The 23,085-nt window shown below is 36.0% G+C and overlaps 1 protein-coding gene across 1 annotated transcript; it reads right to left on the bottom strand.

Moving 5' to 3' along the window:
- Nucleotides 1-19,456: 19,456 nt before the first annotated feature.
- LOC112038215 (receptor-like protein kinase FERONIA) lies at nt 19,457-22,966 on the bottom strand. Its single transcript, XM_024071020.2, is given in 3 exon segments — nt 19,457-20,267; nt 20,270-20,575; nt 21,186-22,966. Coding segments are annotated over 3 exon segments (2,649 nt in total). The 5' UTR covers nt 22,840-22,966; the 3' UTR covers nt 19,457-19,578.
- Nucleotides 22,967-23,085: the final 119 nt, after the last annotated feature.

Here is a 23,085-nt window from a genome sequence, read left to right as displayed (position 1 = left end):
GTCAAGGATCAACTCTTAGATCAAAGGATCTAAATACTAGAGCTAACTCGTTCTGATACCACTTGTGCATTTTTTGACCCCTTAAAACACAAATTGTTTAACCTAGTTATTTAGCCAAGTGATTACTTAGGTAAATTATTCAAATTTAGGTTAACACAAGTAAATCATATCAAGTAAACAATACAGAAAATAAAGAATACAACGATATGATAACCTAGGAAAACCAAACCGGTAAAAAACCTGGGGAGGATTTAACCTAGCTATCCTGAAGGTAAAACAGATCTACTATGAAAGAATTGAAGTTTCACAGTAGTGACTTAGACCATTAACATCCTATTGCTACCTCGTGTAGAAAACTTACTACCACGGCCACGTGATAGCTCCGAGTCTACGGACTACTTCTTTCTTGGATTCATAGCAACCACAAGTACTCCCACTTGTGTTTTTCTTTAAGCTCTTTATGCAGCAATTGAAGCGATCACCAAGCTCTTGACATCAATCTTGATCTTGATAACCCTAAGTGTGTATAAAGGTAAACCCCTCTAGATCTTACAAGAGATTCACACACATAGCATAAACAACAACATCAAAATGTGGCTAGGGTTTTTCCTTTTATACTTAAGGAAACACATAAAACTCTACACGTCATATGGGCTTCGGTTGAGTTGGAAAATTCTGCAGAAAAATATTCTGGACGAGGTTTGATTGATCAAGTCTAATTTTCGATCGATCGAACCTTATAGAAAGTGAACAGTAATTTTATGCAATTACTCAATTCCAACTTTACAATAAACATACTTTGAGCAATCTAAATCTAGACTCTAAGTTTTGATTATGGTTTGCCAACATTACATATTGAAGTTCTAAAATATTTAGATCCTAAATCCTTAGAACCTAACAATATTGATTCTGTTGCTCATAGTAAACTTGATGCAAAGTATAAAATATGCTTTTTCATTGGCTATGGTAATGAGAAATTTGGCTATCGGTTTTGGGATGAACAAAATAGAAAAATCATCAGAAGTAGAAATGTGATATTTAATGAACAGGTTATGTTCAAGGATAGGTCAACTGTAGTGCTAAATATTATAGAGATAGATTAAAAGAAATTTGAGTTTGTCAACTTTGATGAATTGACTGAAAGTACTGTCTAGAAAAGGGGTGAAGAAGATAAGGAGAATGTAGATTCACAAGTAGATCAAAATACACCTATAGCTGAAGTCTGTAGATCTTCCAGGACCATTAGACCTCCACAGCGTTATTCAACTGCTCTAAATTATCTCTTGTTGACTGATGGTGATGAGCCAGAGTGTTACGATGAAGTCTTGTAGGATGAAAATTCAAGCAAGTGGGAGTTAGCCATGAAGGATGAGATGGATTCCTTGTTGGGGAATTAGACATGGGAATTGACTGAATTACCAGTAGGAAAGAAGGCTTTGCATAACAAGTGCGAATATAGAATAAAGAATGAGCATGATGGTAGCAAGTATTACAAGGCCAGATTAGTTATCAATGGGTTCCAGTAGAAGAAGGGCATTGAATACTCAGAAATATTTTCTTCAGTTGTGAAGATGTCAACAATTAGACTGATATTGGGAATGGTGGCTGCAGAAAATTTACATCTTGAGCAGTTAGATGTGCAGACGGCATTCCTTCATGGTGACTTGGAGGAAGACATTTACATGATTTAGCCAGAAGGTTTCATTGTTCAGAGACAAAAGAATCTAGTCTGTAAATTGAGAAATAGCTTAGATAGCCTAAAACAAGCTCAAAGACAGTGGTACAAGAAATTTGACAGTTTTATGCATAGAATTGGGTTCAAGAGATTTGAAGCTGATCACTATTACTATGTTAAGTTCTTTGGCAATTCTTACATCATTTTACTATTGTATGTGAATGATATGCTCATTGCAATGTCCAACATTAGGAGATTAATAATCTAAAGAAGCAATTGTCAAAACAGTTTGCAGTAAAGGATTTAGGAGCTGCAAAGCAAATCCTTGGTATGAGAATCATTAGAGACAAGGCTAATAGTACATTGAAGCTTTCACAATCAGAGTATGTGAAGAAAATTCTCAGCAGGTTCAACATGAATAAAGTTAAACCAGTGAGCACACCTTTGGATAGTCATTTCAAACTAAGCAAAGAACAGTTATTGAAGACAGAAGAAGAAAGTGACCATATGAGCAAGGTGCCCTATGCCTCATCTATTGGCAGTTTGATGTATGCTATAGTGTATACAAGGCAAGACATTATACATGCACTGAGAGTTGTGAGCAGATTCATGAGTAGGCTTGGAAAGCAGCATTGGGAGGTAGTCAAGTGGATTCTGAGATATCTGAGGGGTTCATCAGATACATGTCTTTGCTTCACAGATGTAACTTTGAAAATGCAGGGTTATGTAGATGTTGATTTTACTGGTGATATTGATAGTAGAAAGAGTACTACTGTGTTTGTATTTACTCTGGGTGGTAGAACTATATCCTGGGCTTCAAATCTATAAAAGATTGTTACTTTGTCTACTACAGAAACTGAGTATGTTGCAACAATTGAAGCCGAAAAGGAGATGATTTGGCTTCATGGCTTCTTAGATGAATTAGGTAAGAAGTAGAAGATGGACATTCTACACAGTGATAGTTAGAGTGCAATTTTTCTTGCCAAAAATTTGGCTTTTCATTCAAAGTCTAAGCATACCACTTTATCCGTTACCTTGTTGAAGATAAGTTGGTAATACTTGAGAAGATTTGTGGATCTAAGAACCTGGTAGACATGTTGACTAAGGGTGTCACTATTGAGAGGTTGAAGCTATGTGCAGCTTCAGTTGGTCTTCTAGTTTGAGGACCGGAGGATGAGTTGCAGGGATGAGGGGTTGTTTTTGGAGGATTGAGGTTGATGTTGGTGATTGAACTAGTCTCCAAATGGGAGATTTGTTGGGCTTTGTGGAGCTTAGTTATGTTTTATAGCCAATTGTGAATCTTGTGCGCAGGATATAGAAACCGTTATTTTAGTGATTAGGGATTCTTGATGTAGTTTTTTTTCGAGAGAGAAAAAACTGTACTGCCGCACTTTGTATTTTTTCCCTAATAATAGTGAAATCCCTGCAATTTCGTGGACGTAGGCAAATTGCCGAACCACGTAAATACTATCTTGTGCATGTGATTATTTTTCTTTGGCATGTGTTTTCTCTATTTTGTTTCTCACGGGTTTGGGAATTTTGTGTTAATTCACTACAAGAGATTCATTGGTTGGCACCACACTAGTATCTTTAGGGGGAGGAGTGTTCCACTATTGTTTTGCAGCTCATGGTCATTCTGAAGTTCGACTATGTTTGGACTCTAGATGACAATATTACTTATGAACTAGTGCTTTGTCAATTGGATCTAGTGGTCCTACGCTCTAAACTCGCGAAAATTATGATACATAGTCAGGAAGTGAGTGAGTATTACACTATCATTATTTTGACGAGTCACACACAAAAGCACTAGATTGAGGCCAAATCCCAATAGGTGAGGCATGGACTATCTGAAAAGTCCTCTTGAGGAACTTCAAAAAGGACATTTGGTGTGATTATTCTAATCTTTTTAGACATATATCATTGTCTTTACAGTCTATTACTCTTATACACGGAACTCAAACTAAATCCTGATGACATCTTTACAGTCTAGTGTTGCTCTAATACATTGAACCATAGTTATCAAAACGTGAATTGTATCGTGAATCTATTTTTTTATTTTTCTGTATTGTGTACCGTAAGATACACAAACACTTAATGAAATTTATAAAAAGTTATAGATATACATATAAAAATGGTATATTCATTATAAATTTTGAATATATTCAGCTAATGACTAATTTATTCATCACTTATATAATAATATTTAACAAGCTAACAAAATAAATCCGACTAGCATATGTTTATAACATACACATTCAAATTGCTTAAATTCAAAAGTGATAATATACTACAAATGGCCTAAAAATTAATTTATTTTCATCATATTCATCATATTGGCTAATCAACCCCATCTAAGTCAATGCTATTATCACAGTTATCATTTTTCAAATTTATTTTGTCATTAAAATTTTCTTCATCATCTTAACATTTACTATCTCTTCTATCTCTTCTTCTTCTCTTTATTTTAATAATTAAAAAAAAAAAAAAATTCTTCTTGGCATTCTAGTTTCTTGGACTTATAACAATAATGAAAAACAAAAAAAAGTAATTATATTTCAATTAATATCTTATTCATAGAATAGAAAATAATTATAGTATATTTTCAATTAGTATCTTAAATTTGTAAATATTAAAGTGAAGTATAAGTGTGTACTGTGTAGTCCAAATTTTGTAGAAGAAAGAGAAGGGGAAAAAAAATAAACTTATGAATATGTTATTTTATTAGGTTAAATTAACCTAATAATTTTGTATTTGAAACAAGTCCAACAACTTGTTAGATTCAAATAAAAGCTCAAATTTTGACAAAAAATCTCATTTTAAAGTATTTGTCTATGTATCGTATAATATGTACGATTTTACGTTACGACACGATTTATACGATACATACACTATATTGTACAATTCATGAGGATTTACGATACGCCAATACGATACAGAACTTTTTACACACGATACAATATGTATCGTACAATATGTTAGTGTATAGCTTAGACTAGATTAGCCCATTGGGCTTAGCCCTGTATACTAGTAGTTTATTCATATTACTTGTACTGCACACATACCTAGCCTATATAATGTTCTCTATTGTACATTATTATTTACACACAATATACAGACTATTCAGTCTTTCTCTCTCTCACTTTATATTGTTAACATTGTATCAGAGCCACTGCTCTGACCTAGTGGTATTTTTCGGAGTTCTTCTACTGCCCTCGCCTTCACCGATAGCCACCGTCAAAAGCGAGTCACTGCTGTCACACCCAACCACACCCAAAGGAGCTCCTACGCGCCTTCACGTGCCTCCCAAAGTTTCTGCCTGTCGCAACATGCGCCCACGCGCCTACACGTGCCGCCTCCCAATCTCACACGCCCTCATGCGCCACACACACCTCACACGCCATTCACTACCACATCACCACATCAGCCTTAGCGACATTAGCACACGTCATCCTTGTGACGTCAGTCCTACTGATGTCAGCATCCGTTGACTTTGACCGCCGCCGTTGACTGAGGTCAAAATTTTTCGAAGGGGCCTATCTTGCTTAGTTTTTCACGTAGATTCTGATTTTGGGCTCCGTTTCTTCATTTGAGGTCTCTAAATCCCACTTTTTGGTCATTTTCTTCATTATGGCTTAACAAAACGAACGAGATATCATTCATCCTATCACTATTATGTTGGATGGTCCTACTAGCTATCATGCATGGTCTTAGAATATGACTGTCTTTCTCAAGGTACGTAAACTGTGGAGATATGTGATTGGTTCAATTCCTAAGTTGGTACCAAACCCTAAGTCCAAAGCCACAGCTGCTGAAGATGCCTCTAAGACTACTGTTACAACGGATGATTATGAAGAACGCCTAGAGGAATGGGAGAGTATTCAGAGTAAGATCTTGTCTTAGTTTATCTATAACTCTATTCCCTCCATCCATAATCTTCTTCCTCATCTTGAGACTGCTGAGGCTACTTGGATATTTTTGGCCAATCGCTATAATTGTACTAATGATTCAAGCCTGGAGTTCCACATTGAATCAAAACTTTATCAAATGCGCCAAGAGACTAGTCAGTCTATTTCTGATTTTTATTCTTAGACTTCTACTACGTGGGAACAACTCTTTGCTGTAGATCGTCCACTAGTGTGTTCTAAGGACATTGAGCTTTTTGTCAAATATCGAGATCGCCAAAAAATTTTGCACTTCATGATGTGTTTATGTGAGGATTTTGAGCCTATTAGGGTTTCTTTGCTTAGCCGATCTCCTACTCTTTCTCTTGATACTGCAATCAAGGAGTTCATTTCTGAGGAGAATTGTCGGCCTACTCATTACATGTCATCATCTGATCATGTATTGGCTACACCATCTCCACAACCTCCCATTGCTACATTCACGGCTCCTCCACGAATAAACTCTGGTTGTCCTACCTCTCAATCTTCTCAAGGTACTCGCTGTGAGTTTTGCCATGCCAAAGGCCATGACATCTCAATTTGTCACAAACTACAAAAATTTATGCAAGAGCAGAATAAAGCTTCTCTTCCTCAGGTAGCTGCTGTATGTTCTTCAGATTCATCAGTTCCTACAAGTCCATCTTTGGCTTCCTCACTTACTACGGCTGATATTGAGACAATAGTTCAATAGGTTTTATCCCGCACTTCCACTGCCCTTTCTATCACCTCAGGTAAACAACCTTAGTTTTTTTATACTGCATGTTGTAACCATATGACTCCTGATGAATTCCAATTTTCTGATAAGGCACCCTTAGAACATCCAATCACCATTTACACTACTGATGGAACTCCTATGCCTATTAGTCATAAAGGAACAATCTCTCCTCCTTATTTATCACTTAGTGACACTTTTCATATCCCAAAGTTATCCCTTAATTTACTTTCTGTTCGTTAACTTTGTGAATTAGGCATAGATCTTCTATTTGCTAATCATGGTGTGGATGTGCAAGATACCCGGACGGGTCAAGTGCTTGGGACAGGCCGTAAAGTTGGTCACATGTTTGAGGTTCATGACTTGAAGATTCCTTCGCAAGTTGTTTCTACAACTGTTACCATTGCCACCCCCTCACCTGATCTATGGCATGCTCGTCTTGGTCATCCATCTTTATCTCATCTTTAGTTGTTAGCTTCTCAAGGTCATTTAGGTTTAGTTCAGTTTCAAAATTTTGATTGTACTTCCTGTCATTTTGGCAAACAAACAAAATTGCCTTTTAATAATAGTGACTCCTTTTCTTTTGCGCCTTTTGATCTTATACATTCTGATATTTGGGGTCCTACATTTGTTCCCACGGAGGGGGCATCTAGATATTTTGTCATATTTGTTAAGGACATATTTTATGTAATTGGCTAATCTTTTGACAAAACGCACTTTACTTGTATTTGGGTAGATCTAAGATGTGTTTAATACTTCAAGGAACATGTTGTTCAAGTCTAATATTAAAGTCATGAAGATTGGACCAAGAAACAAGTGAAGAAAAGGTGTTCATTAAAGTTGGACTAATAGCTCGACACCTGCGGACAGATAGCCCGACAGCTTCTCGACACCTCTCGATAGCTGGCTATCTATCGAGCTTTTTAAGGTGTTTTCTTATCGCAATCTCGACACCTTCTTGATAGCTGGTGGATCGATCGAGAAATCTTCTGTCTTCTCGATAGCTCCTCGATAGCTTCTCGACAGATAGCTATCTATCGAGATTTAAAGCTCGACACCTCCTCGATACCTCCCGATCGATCGAGGTTACGGGAATTAGAATTTTCAGATCTAATTTTTGGGCTAGGCTTTTGTATTTGTGTAGGGTTTCTTTTCTCACAACCCTAGACCTATATAAGGCTTATTTTAAAGACTGTCACATAAGAGAATATAAGGAGAACATATGCAAAAGGTGACCGATACCTTATTCTCTCTAAAAGAAGCTACTGTGTCTTTTGCGCCTTAGGGTTTTGTAACCAAGTGCTTCGTGATCTTCATTGTTAATGAAGTGAAGAACTTTGCAGCAAACATTCTTCTTCCTCAAGTTGGTGAGTGAGTCACGTACTGGGATTCGTGCAAAGGAGTTAGTCACGTATTGGGATCTGTGCAACATTAAAGGGTGGCATTCATATATTGAAGAGTTCAGAGGTTCTGAAGCGGTAGAAGGTTTCTGCTGTGAGTTCATCTACGAGGATTGTAGAGTCTAGGGACAAAGGTTTTGTACTAGATCTGAAACTTCTCTTTACTATAGTGGATTGCTTTTCGGAAAGGTTTTCCCTCAGGTTTTTTACTGTGAAACTAGTTGGTTTCATTGGTTTTCCTGGGTCATCATATCTTGTCTTATTTATTTTTCCACTGCATGATTTTGACATGATATTGATGTTTGTTTGTTTTAACAAGTTTTATTTATAATAAATCTAATTAACAACTTGAGTTTAAAACTTGTTAATTCTTTCAACTGGGGTCTAAATTTCCTAACAATATTTGTGGATGATTTTTCTCAATATACTTAGATTTATCTGCTTCACCATAGGTCTGAACTTGTGTCTATTTACCAAACATTTCATAAAATGATTGAAACATAGCTCAATCGCACCGTTAAAGTCTTTTGATTAGATAATGCTCAAGAATATAATAATAAATCTTTCCTATCCTTTTTAGACAGTCATGGTACCCTTCCTTAGTGGTCTTATCCTTACACCTCTCAACAAAATGGTCGTGCAGAACAAAAACATCATCACATTCTTGATGTAGCCCACACCCTTCTCATTTCTGCCTTTCTTCCTAAACGCTTTTGAGGTGAGGCAGCACTCACTGTTGTGTACACCATTAATCGTATTCCTTCACCAACTACAAAAAAAAAAAAAAAAAAAAAAATCTCCATTCGAGCTTCTCTATGGTCAAACTCCTGACTACTCCTTTCTTTGGGTTTTTGGTTGTGCTTGCTTTGTCTCTCTTCTTCTTCATGAACGAGCAAAGCTCCAACCTCATGCTCGTCTCTGTTGTTTCCTTGGTTATGGTGTATCTCAAAAGGAGTTTTGCTGCTATGATCCCATTTCTTATCACTTTTGTGTCTCCCGTCATGTTAAGTTTTGGGAACATCGTCATTTCACGAGTCTTTAGTAGTTTCCTACATCCTTTTCCTTAGAGTTTCCCATTTTTACTGATCTTTTCCTCCCTCTCTATCCTAAACTTATGGAGGATTCTTCAACATCGACTGCCTCTCCAGACGACTTATCTCCGGTTCTATCCCCGACATATGACTCGCCTGTCTTGGATCCTATGGCACCACCCTCTCCTAAGTCTCTTGTTGGTCTTGAACTTCGTTGTTCCACTCGGGTAAGCATTCTTCCTCCTTATCTCATTGATTATCATTGCTCTTTTGCTCTTGCCACCCTCTATGAACCTCACACCTATCGTGAGGCCCATACTGACCCTTTTTGGAAGCAAGTTATGAACAAAGAACTAGATGCCCTTCATAAGAATCACACTTGGGATATGGTTGATTTGCCTCCTGGTCAGTCTGTTGTAGGTTGTAGGTGGGTTTACAAGATTAAGAACAATGTTGATGGATCTATTAAACGGTACAATGCTCGCTTAGTTGCCAAGGGCTTTACTCAGGAGTATGTCATTGACTATGATGAAACATTTGCTCCTGTTACTCGCCTTACATTTGTCAGATGTCTCATTGCTGTGGCTGCTGTTCGCCGTTGGCCTCTTTATCAAATGGATGTGAAAAATGCTTTCCTCAATGGAGACCTCTAAGAAAAAGTGTACATGCAGCCACCCCTTGGCTATCCACACTTAGGCAATCAAGTTTGTCGCCTTTGCTGTGCTCTTTATGGCCTTAAGCATGCTCCTCGAACTTGGTTTGAAAAGTTTAGCTCAGTTGTTACTCAGCAAGGTTTCACTTTGAGTCCTTATGACATTGCTCTCTTTGTCCGAAGATCCTCTATTAGTATCACTCTTATTCTTCTTTATGTTGATGATATGATTATTACTGGAGATGATTCTGCAGGTATCCGCTCTCTTCAGCACTTCCTTAGTCAAAATTTTGAGATGAAAGATCTGGGCATTCTCAGCTATTTTCTTGGGCTTGAGGTTACCTCATCATTTGATGGCTACTATCTTTCCCAAGCTAAATACGCTTTTGATCTTCTCTCCAAAGCCAGTATCACCAACAACAAGACTGTTTCCACTCCTTTGGAATACAATGCAAAGCTCACACCTTTGGATGGTGAACTTATATCTGATGCTACTCACTATTGTCAGTTGGTTGGTAGTTTGATCTATCTCACTATTACTCATCCAGATATTTCACATGCCATGGGTATGGTCAGTAAGTTCATGGTTGCCCCTCGTTTTATCCACTATGCTGCCATTCTTCAAATTCTCTGATATCTCAAGGACACACTTTATCATGGACTCCACTACTCCTTTCAGCCTTCTCTTGAGCTTCATGCTTATTCAGATGCAGACTGGGCAGGTGATTTGACTGATGGATGCTCTATCACAGGTTTCTGTTTCTTGTTGGGTACTTCTCTTGTCTCGTGGCGTAGCAAGAAGCAGGATGTGGTTTCATGTTCTAGTATTGAGGCTGAGTATCATGCCCTTGCCGACATCACCAGCGAGCTTGTCTGGCTTCGCTAGCTCTTGGCTGACATGGATGCTCCACAACCCACTGCTGCTACTCTTTATTATGACAATCGTAGTGCTATTTACATTGCTCATAACGATGTCTTCTATGAACGCACCAAGCACATTGAGATCGATTGCCACATCACTTGCTAGCATCTCAAGAAAGGCAATCTCAAGTTGTTCTCCATCTCCTCTATTGACCAACTTGCTGATATCTTCACTAAGACTCACCCACCTAGTCGTCTTCGAGATCTTATATCCAAACTCCAGTTGGCTTCCTCCTTACCACCTCAAGTTTGAAGGGGGATGTTAGTGTATAGCTTAGACTAGATTAGCCCATTGGACTTAGCCTAGTATACTGTACTTGTTGTTTACTCATATTACTTGTACTGCACATATACTTAGCCTATATAAGGCTCTCTATTGTACATTATTATTTACAAACAATATACAGACTATTTAGTTTTTCTCTCTCTCACTTTATATTGTTAATACAATACATATCTCATATCGTACAATAATGACATCTATGCATTGAACTCAAACTAAGTCCAATGAGGTGCCAAAGACTGGACAAGTTGAAAAGTCTTCACCAGATGTGAGGTGCCAAGGGCATTTCACGTGATAAATAAAGACATGAAAATGTACATGTTGGTATAATCTTCATAAACAAATAAAACAGATATAGACTATAGTCTTATTCGGAAAAATGTATCACTGATGTTAATATGTGGACCCAGCTAAAACAAATTATATGGTTGGACATGTTTTGAAACACCAGTAAGTATTCTATGCCCAGAATGTAAAGCAGCCATTCTAGCTGTATCTGAAGCATCTAGACTTAACTTCAACTATGTTTTGTTTGAAGAGGATTCCCAGCTCACATTGAAGGCAATCAATCAAGAAATCCATCAAGATTGGGAGATTGTTAATATAATTCTTGGTATTAGAATTATGCTTAACTCTTTTATTGCTTGGTATTTTTCCTCCTCCCCAAGACAATCTAATTCTCTTGCTCGTAATCTAGCTTATTGGGCAGTATCTTGTAATGCTTGGGGTCTATTCCCATTTCATAATATAATTTAGGTTTTTGTTAAAGAGTAAGATGTGTTCCCTTTCTGCTTTTGCCCTTGTCCTTGGGATGTTCTAAGGCAGTTTAGTGTCTTCTACTTTTTTGGTCTTGCACTCTTGCTTATCAGCCATTGAAAACACCCACATTTTGTGAGATTGTTTCTACTTGACCTTAAAAAAAAAAAAGTGAAAATGCATGCTAAAGAAACTTATTTTATAAATTCTCTAACAAAAATATGAATATGTATGTTACATAAACTATAGCAAGAAGTTTCAATTACTCGTTTATTTTATTTGTTTTCGATTTTTATATATAATATTCGTTAGTGATTCATATTACATAAAAATGCTGAACTATTTATAATGTAAAAAATTTAATATTTACAAATAAATATTAAATATGTCAAAGTTATTTTTATATGGAATTTTATAATTTTAGTGTATAATTATTTTTTTTATAATAAGATATTATTGTCTTTTTAAAAATATTTTTAAATTACATGGCTTAAACAAAAACTGTCCTATGCAATCCACATATAATCTTACCATGATTATTTTTTTTTAGTAAAAATTTAAAATTCTGGTCATTATTCTTTTGACTTTATTTCTTATTCTATATTATTTATGTATTACTTCAAGTCATTGCTCTCTTATTTTAATCAAAAAGAAGATAAATAGAATATGTTTAAACTTTTTTAAAAATTTATAAATTTTTGCAAATAAAAATATACATGAAAATCCGATTTGTGAAAGATCGAATTAAGTGTAATAAGTTTTAAAACCCCATTTAGGGTTAATTTGTTTATGCTCTAAACCTAATTGAATCAAACCTGAACCTGATTGACCCAAATCATTTACCAAGTCTAACTCTATCCACTGATTGTAGATAGGGTGGCCCCATCAATAATGTAACCTTCATACGTGCAATTCGTCAAAATTGTTTGGAAGCTTTAATTTCAACATGTGGAAAAGAAATGACATATAAGTTGGAGTTGGAGGTAGATGCTTAGAAAGGGAATCTCCTAACCCATCCTCATCTCTTATTCAATTTTAAGCTCTGAAAGGCACCCCTGTCAAGTGAGGACAATGACCATTCATAAAAGAAATAATCACATATAAAGTGTATGCATAAGAAGTGGGGCATGGGATGGGTTTGGGGGCCAAAGAAATGAATGTCTACGATGAAAGCCTAAAAGTTTTCTTGGTGTTTTTTGAGTGAAAAGATCTATGCATATAGAATGCAATGTTTAAATTTACAAACATTCCCAAATTAGCAAGCCACATAATTTAAATTAGAAATTGTGAAGGACTCATGTATGAATTGGCATTCTAATTTAAAAAATATTATGAAATTATTGTAACTTTTTGTTATATCTATAGTATTACTTATATCTTAGTAAGAATCAACAAACAAATGAAACATTTCAATAGATGAATACCATCTTAAAATATAATATAAAAGTTGAGGATTAAGTGTGAGTTTAAGATCAGATTATTTTACTTTTTGCCAATCTTTTTTTACCAAATGTGTGCCAAAATATGCTTGTATTTTGAAGAGAGTGAAGAAAAAATTAAGGATTTATAAGTTTGTGCACAAAAGCTAAAAAATAAACAAAATACTGGACCCAAACAGACATTAAGGGTGTGTTTGGATATCGCTTATTTGCTGAAAACTGAAAACACTGTAGCAAAATAATTTTTAAATGTGTAAATAATGTTGTGGGACCCAAATTTATATTGAAATTTGTGTTTGGATGACTTTTGTAGGTCTGTGAATAATGTTGTGGGACCCACATTATTTCAGCAAAACGCATAAATGCTGGTGATAAATGCTATCCAAACTCCCTCTAAGGGTCTGTTTGAGATTTGCTTGTTTTCCTGAAATTGAAAACTTTTGTCGGGGGCGAAAAAGTTTTCCTCCTGACAAATGAGATTTATATTGGGTTGGGGGTCTAAACCGAAACTCAACGGTGGTCTTGATGCACGGCCCAAAGGCTATCGGTGAAGATCCAAGGAATTCACTGTATTTTATGCCTTGGGCCTAGATTGAAGTTGACAAGAATGACCAGTAAACAATCCTTACACCAGACACGTCAATATGGTAAAAAAAATCATATAGCAAGAAATGGCCCAGTAGTAAAGTGTTTCTGAAGAAAATAGCCTAGTAGTAAAATGTTTCTGCAGAAGATGGCCAAGTGGTAAAATAAGATAAAACAGGATAAACCTCCAGCTGTTAGCTATTTCACAGATTAAAGGAAATATCTACATTTTCAAACTCATCATCTATTAGCTCTGGAGAAAAGTCTTCTAATACAACAATATGAGGGAAAAATTCTATAGTAACAGTGACATCATAGCCATCAATAGTAAATGAATAAGTAAATAACATGGGTTCCATAATAACAAATAATGAGGAAAACTTAGTGTGAGATGAAGGGAGAGAGAGAGATCTCAGCTAGCACAGCAAGATTATTATGGTGCCAAGGCATGCTCGTGAATATAGTATATGTAGTGAGTAGAGAGTCATTTGTGAGTAATATGAGTACTCATTACTAGTAATGAGTGGGAATGTATAGTAAGGTTGCTGGGACTTTCTGCTAGGAGTAGATAAGTGTTTATGAGTAAAACTATGAGGAGTGTTTATGAGCTAGGAGCTGGGCAACTTAGTTTTTGAGCTTGAAAACAAAGAACTCAGTGACTTTTTCAGAGCTTCAAGAAGGCTAAAACAGAGAGGTGGAAGAAGAATTATTTTTCTGACGTGTATCTTAGTGTATCTTGCGCCCCCTCCTCCCCCTGAAGCATTAATGGAGAATTCCATTTATAGTAGGGTTTTAGGGGTAATTAGCAAATAATCTCTGCTAAATCTCCCTCAATCTTAAGAAAATCCTTAGAGAATCATTTCTAGGATTTTAGCTAAGAGTGGTAAGCTCAACTTTTAGAAGGTTCTTGTTGTTTTGGGTAATAACAGCTGAGATTCTAACTTAGCATTGAATGCTGATTGGCCTTGGCTGATGGGATTAGAGCATGCATTAGGCTAATGATCTTGGTTATGTTGCTGCTAGAATCAGAGCTCCCTAGGGCAGATTGTGCCACCACAAGCCAGGTGTCAATCTTGAAGCCCTTGTTGGGAACTCTGCTAGGATTCCCTTGTTGCCCTCCAAACCACATTTCCCTAAATTTTTCCATTTGGGGTTCATGTGCTTGGTCCATGAACCAAAGAGTATGCATTTTTAGTATGAAAATGAGTTGATTTCAAGTTGTTTCAAGAGCTTTAAGGGCCTTGTCATGGCTGCTCTTGGCTCTTAATAGGATGGGTAGGAGAAGAAAGAAGGGACAGCTGGCTGAAGCTTCCCAGATTTCTATCACATCACTTTCAGCTTTATGTCTCATGAGAAATGATGAGATTTTAGCTTGTTAAGGAAGGGTTTAACCCCTGATGGACACTGTCCTCTTCTGATCTGATTGGACAAGTTGGGACTTGATGGGAAGGGGCTCCAATTGTTTGGATGTGCTAAAATTTGGCTGGTCAGCTCACGTGATCTTCAATTGCTAGGATTTGTGTGTGGGCTGGCCTGACTTTGTAGTTGAGCTCCTTTGGGCTTGGTGATCCTTACAAAAATGAATGGTTTTGCCATGGGTAATATACATGGGTTTTTGTAGTTAGTTGATTATGGGAAAATAAGCATAGTTCCCATGAATTTTGTAAAAGAAATTTTTTTAGAGATGAGTAATTATATTTCCCATGAGTGAAGGACTTTAGCATATGTAAAATAGGTGACAAAATAATATTGGGCTTTATGAAAATAGTGCCAAATTATTATTTGAGCTTTATGAAAATAGTGCCAAATTATTATTTGAGCTTTATGAAAATAGTGCCAAATTATTATTTGGGCTTTAGTAAAATGGTGTCAAATATTAATGTTTGGGCTTTGTAAAATAAGTGCCAAATTACTATTTGGGCTTTGTAAAATAAGTGCCAAATTAATATTTGGGCTTTACGAAAATATATTAATTTGGGCTTTACGAAAATAGTGCCAAATTAATATTTAGGTTTTGTAAGATAATTTAAGATTTCGAAAAATATTGCCGTGTAGCAACGGGCTTAGTAAGGGTGCCATGTAGCAACAGACTTAGTAAATGGTGCCGTGTAGCAACGGACTTAGGAGGTGCCATGTAACAATGGGCTTTAGAAGTGCTGTGTAGCAACGGGCTTTGTAAAGGTGCCATGTAACAACAGGCTTAGTAAAGGTGCCATGTAGCAATGGGCTTTAGAGGTGCTATGTAGCAACAGGCTTTGTAAAGGTGCCATGTAGCACTGGGCTTTAAAGGTGCCATGTAGCAACAGGCTTTGTAAAGGTGCCGTGTAGCAATGGGCTTTATAGGTGCTGTGTAGCAACGGGCTTTTAAAAAAAGTTTTGTTAGGCTTTTGGGCTTTGCCCACAAGTTAAATGACTTTGGGCCTTTTGTGGAGATAGTGTAATTTTGTGACCCAATTTTGGTAGCAATGTGATAAGTATTATTTGTGGAAAATCTAAGTGGGATAACATGTGGGATATAATGGGTAATATTTGTGAGAGAGCCCAAGGCAATTTATGGGGCTTTATATATGAAATATTTGTGGGAGTCCAATAACATGGAGAATATTAGAGTAATATGTGGAAAATATTTATGTGGGCTTAAAATAATTTATGGGCTTGTGTGGGTATTTTTGTGAGTGGGCTAATGAAACTAAGGCCCGCAAATTTGTACCTCAACAACTTTTTATTGAAAGTACTATAGATAAATGTAAAAGTTAGCTGAAATAGTACAGTGAGATCCATGAATAGTACCAAAAAGTGCAGTAGGGTCCATAAATAGTAGGAAAAATAAGCTTAATAGTAAACTAAATTGGCTTTTTAATTTTTGCCAAACACACACTAAATGTATAATTAAACCTAAAATTTACTATCTTACAAATTGATTTACCATTTTTAAACAGGTAATGTCAAGAGTTCTACTATTATAATAAAAAATCTTAAAATATTTTTTCAACAAGTTGAGATGTCAATTTACCATACATTAAAATAAAATAAAATTATACCCAAACAAACAATAGTTCAAAATAAAATTACTATAAAGATATTATGATATTTTGTTATGTTTATGAAATTTCTCTAATAAAGAAATAATAACTAACTATTTATTTATTATATTATTGATTTAACACTATCATTTATTGATATTTTGAGTTAGGCTACGATGATTTCGTATTTCACAATCTCCATACTCTTTCACATTTGTATAAAATGATGGGTTATGTTTATTATACACACTCTAATATACACAAGTTTACAAGTATTTGTGTAATAAAAAAAATGTATAGAATATGTGTAAACTTGTGTGTAATAAATCGAGTGCAAGAGTATTAACCCTAACATGATTATCTAATATACAAGTGTCATGTTTAAAAAAAAAATAATAATAATAAAGAAAATAAAGAAGAAGAAGAAAGTGTCATGTGAAACATTTCACATCAAGAAACGGGAGACAAATAGTTGATAGATCAATGAATCCATGACCTCACACTCACACCACATATCAAGATGGAATACAATTAGGCTACGGCCCATTGGAAAAGTATTTAGAGCTAGACTTTTTGGAATTAGAGGAGAGTACAACATCTGCCTAGTCCGTGATTGTGAGTCCAGGTTCTTTTTCCCATTGTTTCTCATCATTTAATTTTGTTTCATGATGGTCTTTTCGCATTCAATGTCTCATCTATGAAGTATGGCCCACTATTGTGGTCACGGTTTATCTTTTTTGTCTCATACGGTCTAAACAAAAAGTCATGAACCGATCAATTACTTTGATATTTTCTTTTACTCTTGGAGCATTTACAATGGAGGTTGTAAACAAAATACTTATTTTAAATAAATAGATAATTATATCTCATACCATCTAGACAAAAAGTCATGCACCGATCAATTAGTTTGATATTTTCTTTTACTCTTGGAGCATTTACAATCGGGGTTGTAAAAAAATTTTATTTTGCAATTAAAATGCTATTTTATCTATCTTATAATTTCATTTTACAATTTACCTAACATCCAATTCTTATTTTCTACATCATATCAAATATTATTCATTTTTTATTAATTTCACACACACTCTCTCTCTTTCTCACCACCTCTCTCACTTCATAGCAGTGTCTTTCTCTTCACCCACAAATCAAACCACATATTCCCAAAAAAAAAAAAAAAAAAAAAAATCAACCACAACGACCACCACCCCAACCAGAAATCAATCACCATCACCATAACCACAACTAGCAGTAGCCACCATTATCACTTACCCATACCAAAAATTAGATAAAAACAAAAAACAAAAAACCGCAACTCACTATGATACCACCACCACAACTCACTATAGCTGAGTTGTATACTTAAATCTATTATTTTGATTCACATTCTCCCTTTTCTCTCACCTAGGTTAACTCTCTTTCTGCCTCTCTTTCTTTCTCTCTTTCACTTAGTGCAACACCCTTTCTCAGACTTCTCTCTTTTCTTTCACTTCCCTCTCTTCCCTCTCTTGTCCCTCTATTGGATTGGTGCCAAATTTGTAGTGGTGGTGGGTTTTGAGATCATGGGTTTGTTGATTGGTGGTAGGTTTTTAGATTGGGTTTGTTGATAGGTGGTGGTGGTGGTGGGTTTTTGTTGCAATTTGTGGGTTTGGCTATGGTCTTTGCCATGGGTTTTGGCAGACAAAGAGAGAGAGACACGATGGGCTGGGTTTTCTATGAAGGATTGCAGTGGTGTTGATTGTAGTTGTTGGTAGTGGTTTTAGGTTTGGGTTTAGTGGTGGGTGGTTGAGAGGGAGACAAAGATAGGGAGAGAAATTAGAGGGAGAAGAGAGAATGGATAAGAGAGATAGATAGTTTTATATTATTTTATTGTGTAATTTATACTATTTTAATGTATTGTATGGAAAAATAAAAACTAGATGTTAGGTGTATTATAAAGCTGGATGGTATAATAGATAAAGTAAGTTTTCAAATGGTAAATAAGAATTGTTATAAAAACCTAGATCCTAATGCTCTAAGTAACAACTTACGGTAGCAAAGTGGCAAATTTTTTTAGCGATACACACCCGTATAAAGTGGGGCTCTAAGTATTGATGGTGTCTCCAAAATTCTATTTTTAGCAACAAACACACCCGTTTGCGTGTGTTTGTTGCTAAAAATAGAATTTTGGTGACACCCTCAATGCTTAGAGCACTAGCATTGGAGGGGTGTTAAAAACCCCCATTTGCTATTTTAGCAACCAATAAGGCCAAATTGCCCCACATCTGGGGGTCAATTCTTATTTTTTATTTTTACCAATTGTTCACAAAAATGTAAAACAAAAATATTATTTTAATGAGGAAAGAGAAACAAAAAGGTAGAGAGATGGAGGAGAAGATTGAGAAACCAAAATTTTTATATTATTTTTGGTATATTTTATATTATTTTAACGAGTTGTGTGTAAAAATAGAAACTGAGATATTGGGTGAGTTGTAAAATGAGATAATAAAATAAATAAATAAAGTTTTAAAGATATAAAAATAAACACTTTTTTTGCATCCTCAAATACTAGTGCTCTAATGCTCCAAAATATGAAAAGAAATGAAGGTTCATACCACCTTCGTTATTGGAACCATAAAATATTGAACCTAGAAGAAATTATAGCCGATATTTTATCCATTTATTTAATTGTTGTTTTAATAATTAATTTATTTTAAATATTTGTAAGTAAATGTAGACGTATTTTTTTTCACTTAAGCAAACCATTATGGCTTATCTTTATTATTTAATTCTCTGCGTAAAATTAATTATTCATTGAAAATATCATTTGGTGTTAGATATCCTTTAACTAGGCATCATGCTCCTGTAAGACGATAATTTAAAATAAACAAACTTTCCTTATTCACTTAACAATTATGGAAATAAAAAAATCATAAAACATAACTTATCTCTCTTTTAAAAAAATATTAATTTTTAGTAAATATAATTGTATGAATAAGATATTTTTTAAAATAAATCTTAAGTTTTATTTTAATTTTACAACTCACAACCAAACTCATGAATAGGTTTAGTTGTTCCATTACAACACTTTTTATTCCTAATAATAAATATTACAAATCCTGTTGTCATCTCCATAACATAACTACTTCTGACTTTTAGAAAGACAAAACTATAATTATATAGCTTAAGAACTACTATTTTTAGTAGCCAAGGAGTCATCTTGACTTGTGGTACTAATAGTAATAGAATTAAGACTAGGGTAACTTAATCCAGTGTTAATTGTACTTAACTCAGCTCCACTAGTCGACTCCAACACCTGTCCATGGTAAACATTGTTGTCCCAAGGAGCTCCATTGCCAGTGGCAACACGAAATGATACCACATCTGAATTGGTATCCTTGGTTGCTTCTGCATACTCTTGGAGCTCTAATGCAAACTCCAACTTTTCCATCACATCATTCATTGTGGGCCGTTCGATTCCATGATCACTTACACAACTCTTTGCAAGTTCCACGTATACCTTGAAACAATCTAGCGCTATCTTGTTCATTAGATATGGATCAATGATTTCATTGATGGTCCCTCTCTCAATACATTTTCGAGCCCAGCTTGCCAAATTTCGTTCCTCTTCTTGGAGTCTTTGGTTCAATGCTTTCCGAGCGCACAACACTTCAAACATCACTACACCAAATGAGTACACATCTGATTTCTCAGTTAATTGTTGGCGCCTTGCATAATCTGGATCCAAATACCCCCATGTCCTCTTTATTAGGGTACTAACAGCAGTGTTATCCAAACCCATTTTGGACAACCCAAAATCTGAAACCTTGGATACCCATTTCTCATCCAATAGAATATTTGTTGTCTTCACGTACGGTGGATAATAGGGTGCTTTGTACATGTGTCTAGGTAGTGCAAACCACGTGATGCTCCTATGCATATCTGGAGCCTTTGTTTCCAGGTGAGGGGATCATTCGGGGTGTCATAGAGGTGGTGGCGGAGGGTACCATTTGTCATGTACTCGTAAACAAGTATCATCTCACCCTTATCGTTGCAATATCCAATGAGAGACACAAGGTGCACATGACGAAGTTTAGAAAGCATCTCGATCTCTGTCATAAACTCACGAGCACCTTGTTGAGACTCTTGTTTCATGCGCTTGATTGCCACCACTATATTACCTAAAGGACAAAATATATTGTATTATTGTGTTTCTAAAACCCAATAAATGTAGCGATGAATGTGATTTGTGGATTTGAACAACCTATAACATTAATTTGCAACTTTCAACAATCTATGAGAACACATTAATGTGTAAGTTTTATATAATGGAATTTGTACCATCTCTAGCACCACTCTTGTATTATTGTGCATAAACAAAGAGTATGACTTATTTCTAGTTTCTATGCTCTTTGGAAACTATAAGATGTGAAGACGTCCTAAAATAGGACACGGTGGTTACATTAAACAGTTTATATATATGGGCAATGACACTCACTTTCATGTTTTAAAAGAGGGCATTTCTTTTATCTTCTAAAATGTGTATGTCAACACATTGATTGTGGATATTCTGTAAAATAGTGTATGTAAAATGTAAGAAAATATTTTCCCTTCATATATGACCATGTCCAATATGTATAGGAACTCGACACAAGTCAGATTTGATCAAATTATGAAACAACCCTGCAAAATACAGTATCACTAATCTAAATTATATGCAGTTAGATTGCAATTAGGACTAATTCAGGAAAAAACTAAAAATTAGAAGGTAATCATTGTATTATTCATTACCTTCCTCAATCAGACCCTTGTAAACATTGCCAAAGCCACCTACACCGACAATTAGATCTTCATTGAAGTTATTGGTTGCTGTTTTGATTTCATCTAGGCTGAAGTAGCGGCATAGTTCTCCAGGCAGTGATGAAGCTGTTCTCCTTGAGAACTCTCTTTTGTAAGGATCTGGCCTAAACCAACACCACCACTTTGCTAGTGGATGGTAAGAACCATAACGCTCAGTCTTCTTCAATTTACAGAAAACCATGAAACACACTAGAGCGGCCACGACTAAAAAGCCAACACCACTTCCAGTAGCAATGAACATTGTTTTCTTTGTATTAGACTTGTTGGCTGTAAGAGCAGGTTGTTGATCCATCGGTGGAGGGAACATATTTAGTCCAGCAAGATTGCCAGATAAGTCGCTCAATTTGAACACTTCCACACCGTTTAAAATGGCATCACGCAAAGTTGAATCTGTTCCAGGGTGTAGATCAATGGCCAGAGTATGATTATCCTCGCCCTTGTTTTGGATCATTACTACGTAGTCCTTGTAGTATGGCGTATCGTTATTGCCAGCCCACAATATTACATCTGCCGTTTCTTCTGCTAGCTGATAGTCTATATAGATGGTGAATTCCCTTATGCCAGAGATCTGTATCTCAGGATCTATTTCACAGAAATGGAGCCTCACCAGATAATTGAATCCTGTCTCAACAGGTAATCCCCATGTCAAATTAGACATTGAGTTCCTAGTCCTGTTTGGACCCATTGAAGCTGCAGACTGATAGACAGCATCAGGGGCAATATATTTTGGTATTTTTGAGTATTTAAGTTTCAAAGATGGATCACGAGGGTTTACACCGTCGCTCAACAAATAATCAGTTCTGCCCTCGGACCATTTTCTAAACAATCCAGTGTCTTGCATTGGGGGTATGGAGCTCCCGCCAATGTTTAATCGATAAACCATCTCGAGTGCCATGCTGTAGTTTATGTAGAACTGAGGATCCTGGCCAACATAAACAGGAACTTTACCTTCTATAATAGAACTACTTGAGGTATAGTACAGGTCCATAGGCATGGAGACAACCTCAATACCATTAATGAAAGCATAGTAACTAATAGAACCACTTGTAAAAGGAATGAAGGTTAAGTTCAACTTTTTATTTTTTTCAACATTGATGCAGAACTCTTTAACAAAATACTTTTCGTCTAAAGAATCAGTATAAATGGAAGCGCTGAAGTTTCTAAGTAAGGTGAACGAACCCGCTTTGACAGTAAAAAAATCTTTAGACTTGGTAAAACCTGAGTATGCAGCTGAGTAAAAGTACAACCGAACGAATTTCGGGCCAGGGGTGACCGGAAACACATATGTGAATTGGGAATAAGACAACCGGGCTGTACTGTAGGGGATAGACTCAACGGATGCTTGGCGTTGGGCTTCAGAGGAAATAGATTCGTTGTTTTGTTCCATGGGACCGTACTTGGAACCTATGTCTCCGATCCAGTCACGCTCACTGGTAGCCTTTGAGTTGCCGAAAGAGCCACAGTCAAGGGTAATGTTATCAACAGCTATGTAAGGGGGTGTAGAAGTAGCAACTGCGATATGGTGAAAGATGAAAAAGAGGAATAAGATGAAGAAGAAAGGTGTAAACATTGAGTGGTTCTTCATGGGAGCAAGCGGTACTGAGTTATTGTATCGCTTGATGATGCTATCAACCAAAATAGCTTTTAGGTCTGTATTCTGTACAGAGTTAAAAATGCTGGAGGAATAAGCGGGTGGGGGTGGGCCCGTGGGAAGTTGCCTGGGGAGACTTGAGTATAGCAAGTTGACTCAAGTTTCTAATGGGGGAGACCCGTGTTTGCTTTTGGTTTTGGACTCGGTCATACTGACCTTTAGGGACGTTTGGTTGGCGAC

Source organism: Quercus suber, unplaced genomic scaffold (genome assembly GCF_002906115.3).
Source record: "Quercus suber isolate HL8 unplaced genomic scaffold, Cork oak 2.0 scaffold_305, whole genome shotgun sequence".
Classification (NCBI taxonomy): Eukaryota; Viridiplantae; Streptophyta; class Magnoliopsida; order Fagales; family Fagaceae; genus Quercus; species Quercus suber.
This window is presented reverse-complemented; position numbering and strand designations above follow the sequence as displayed.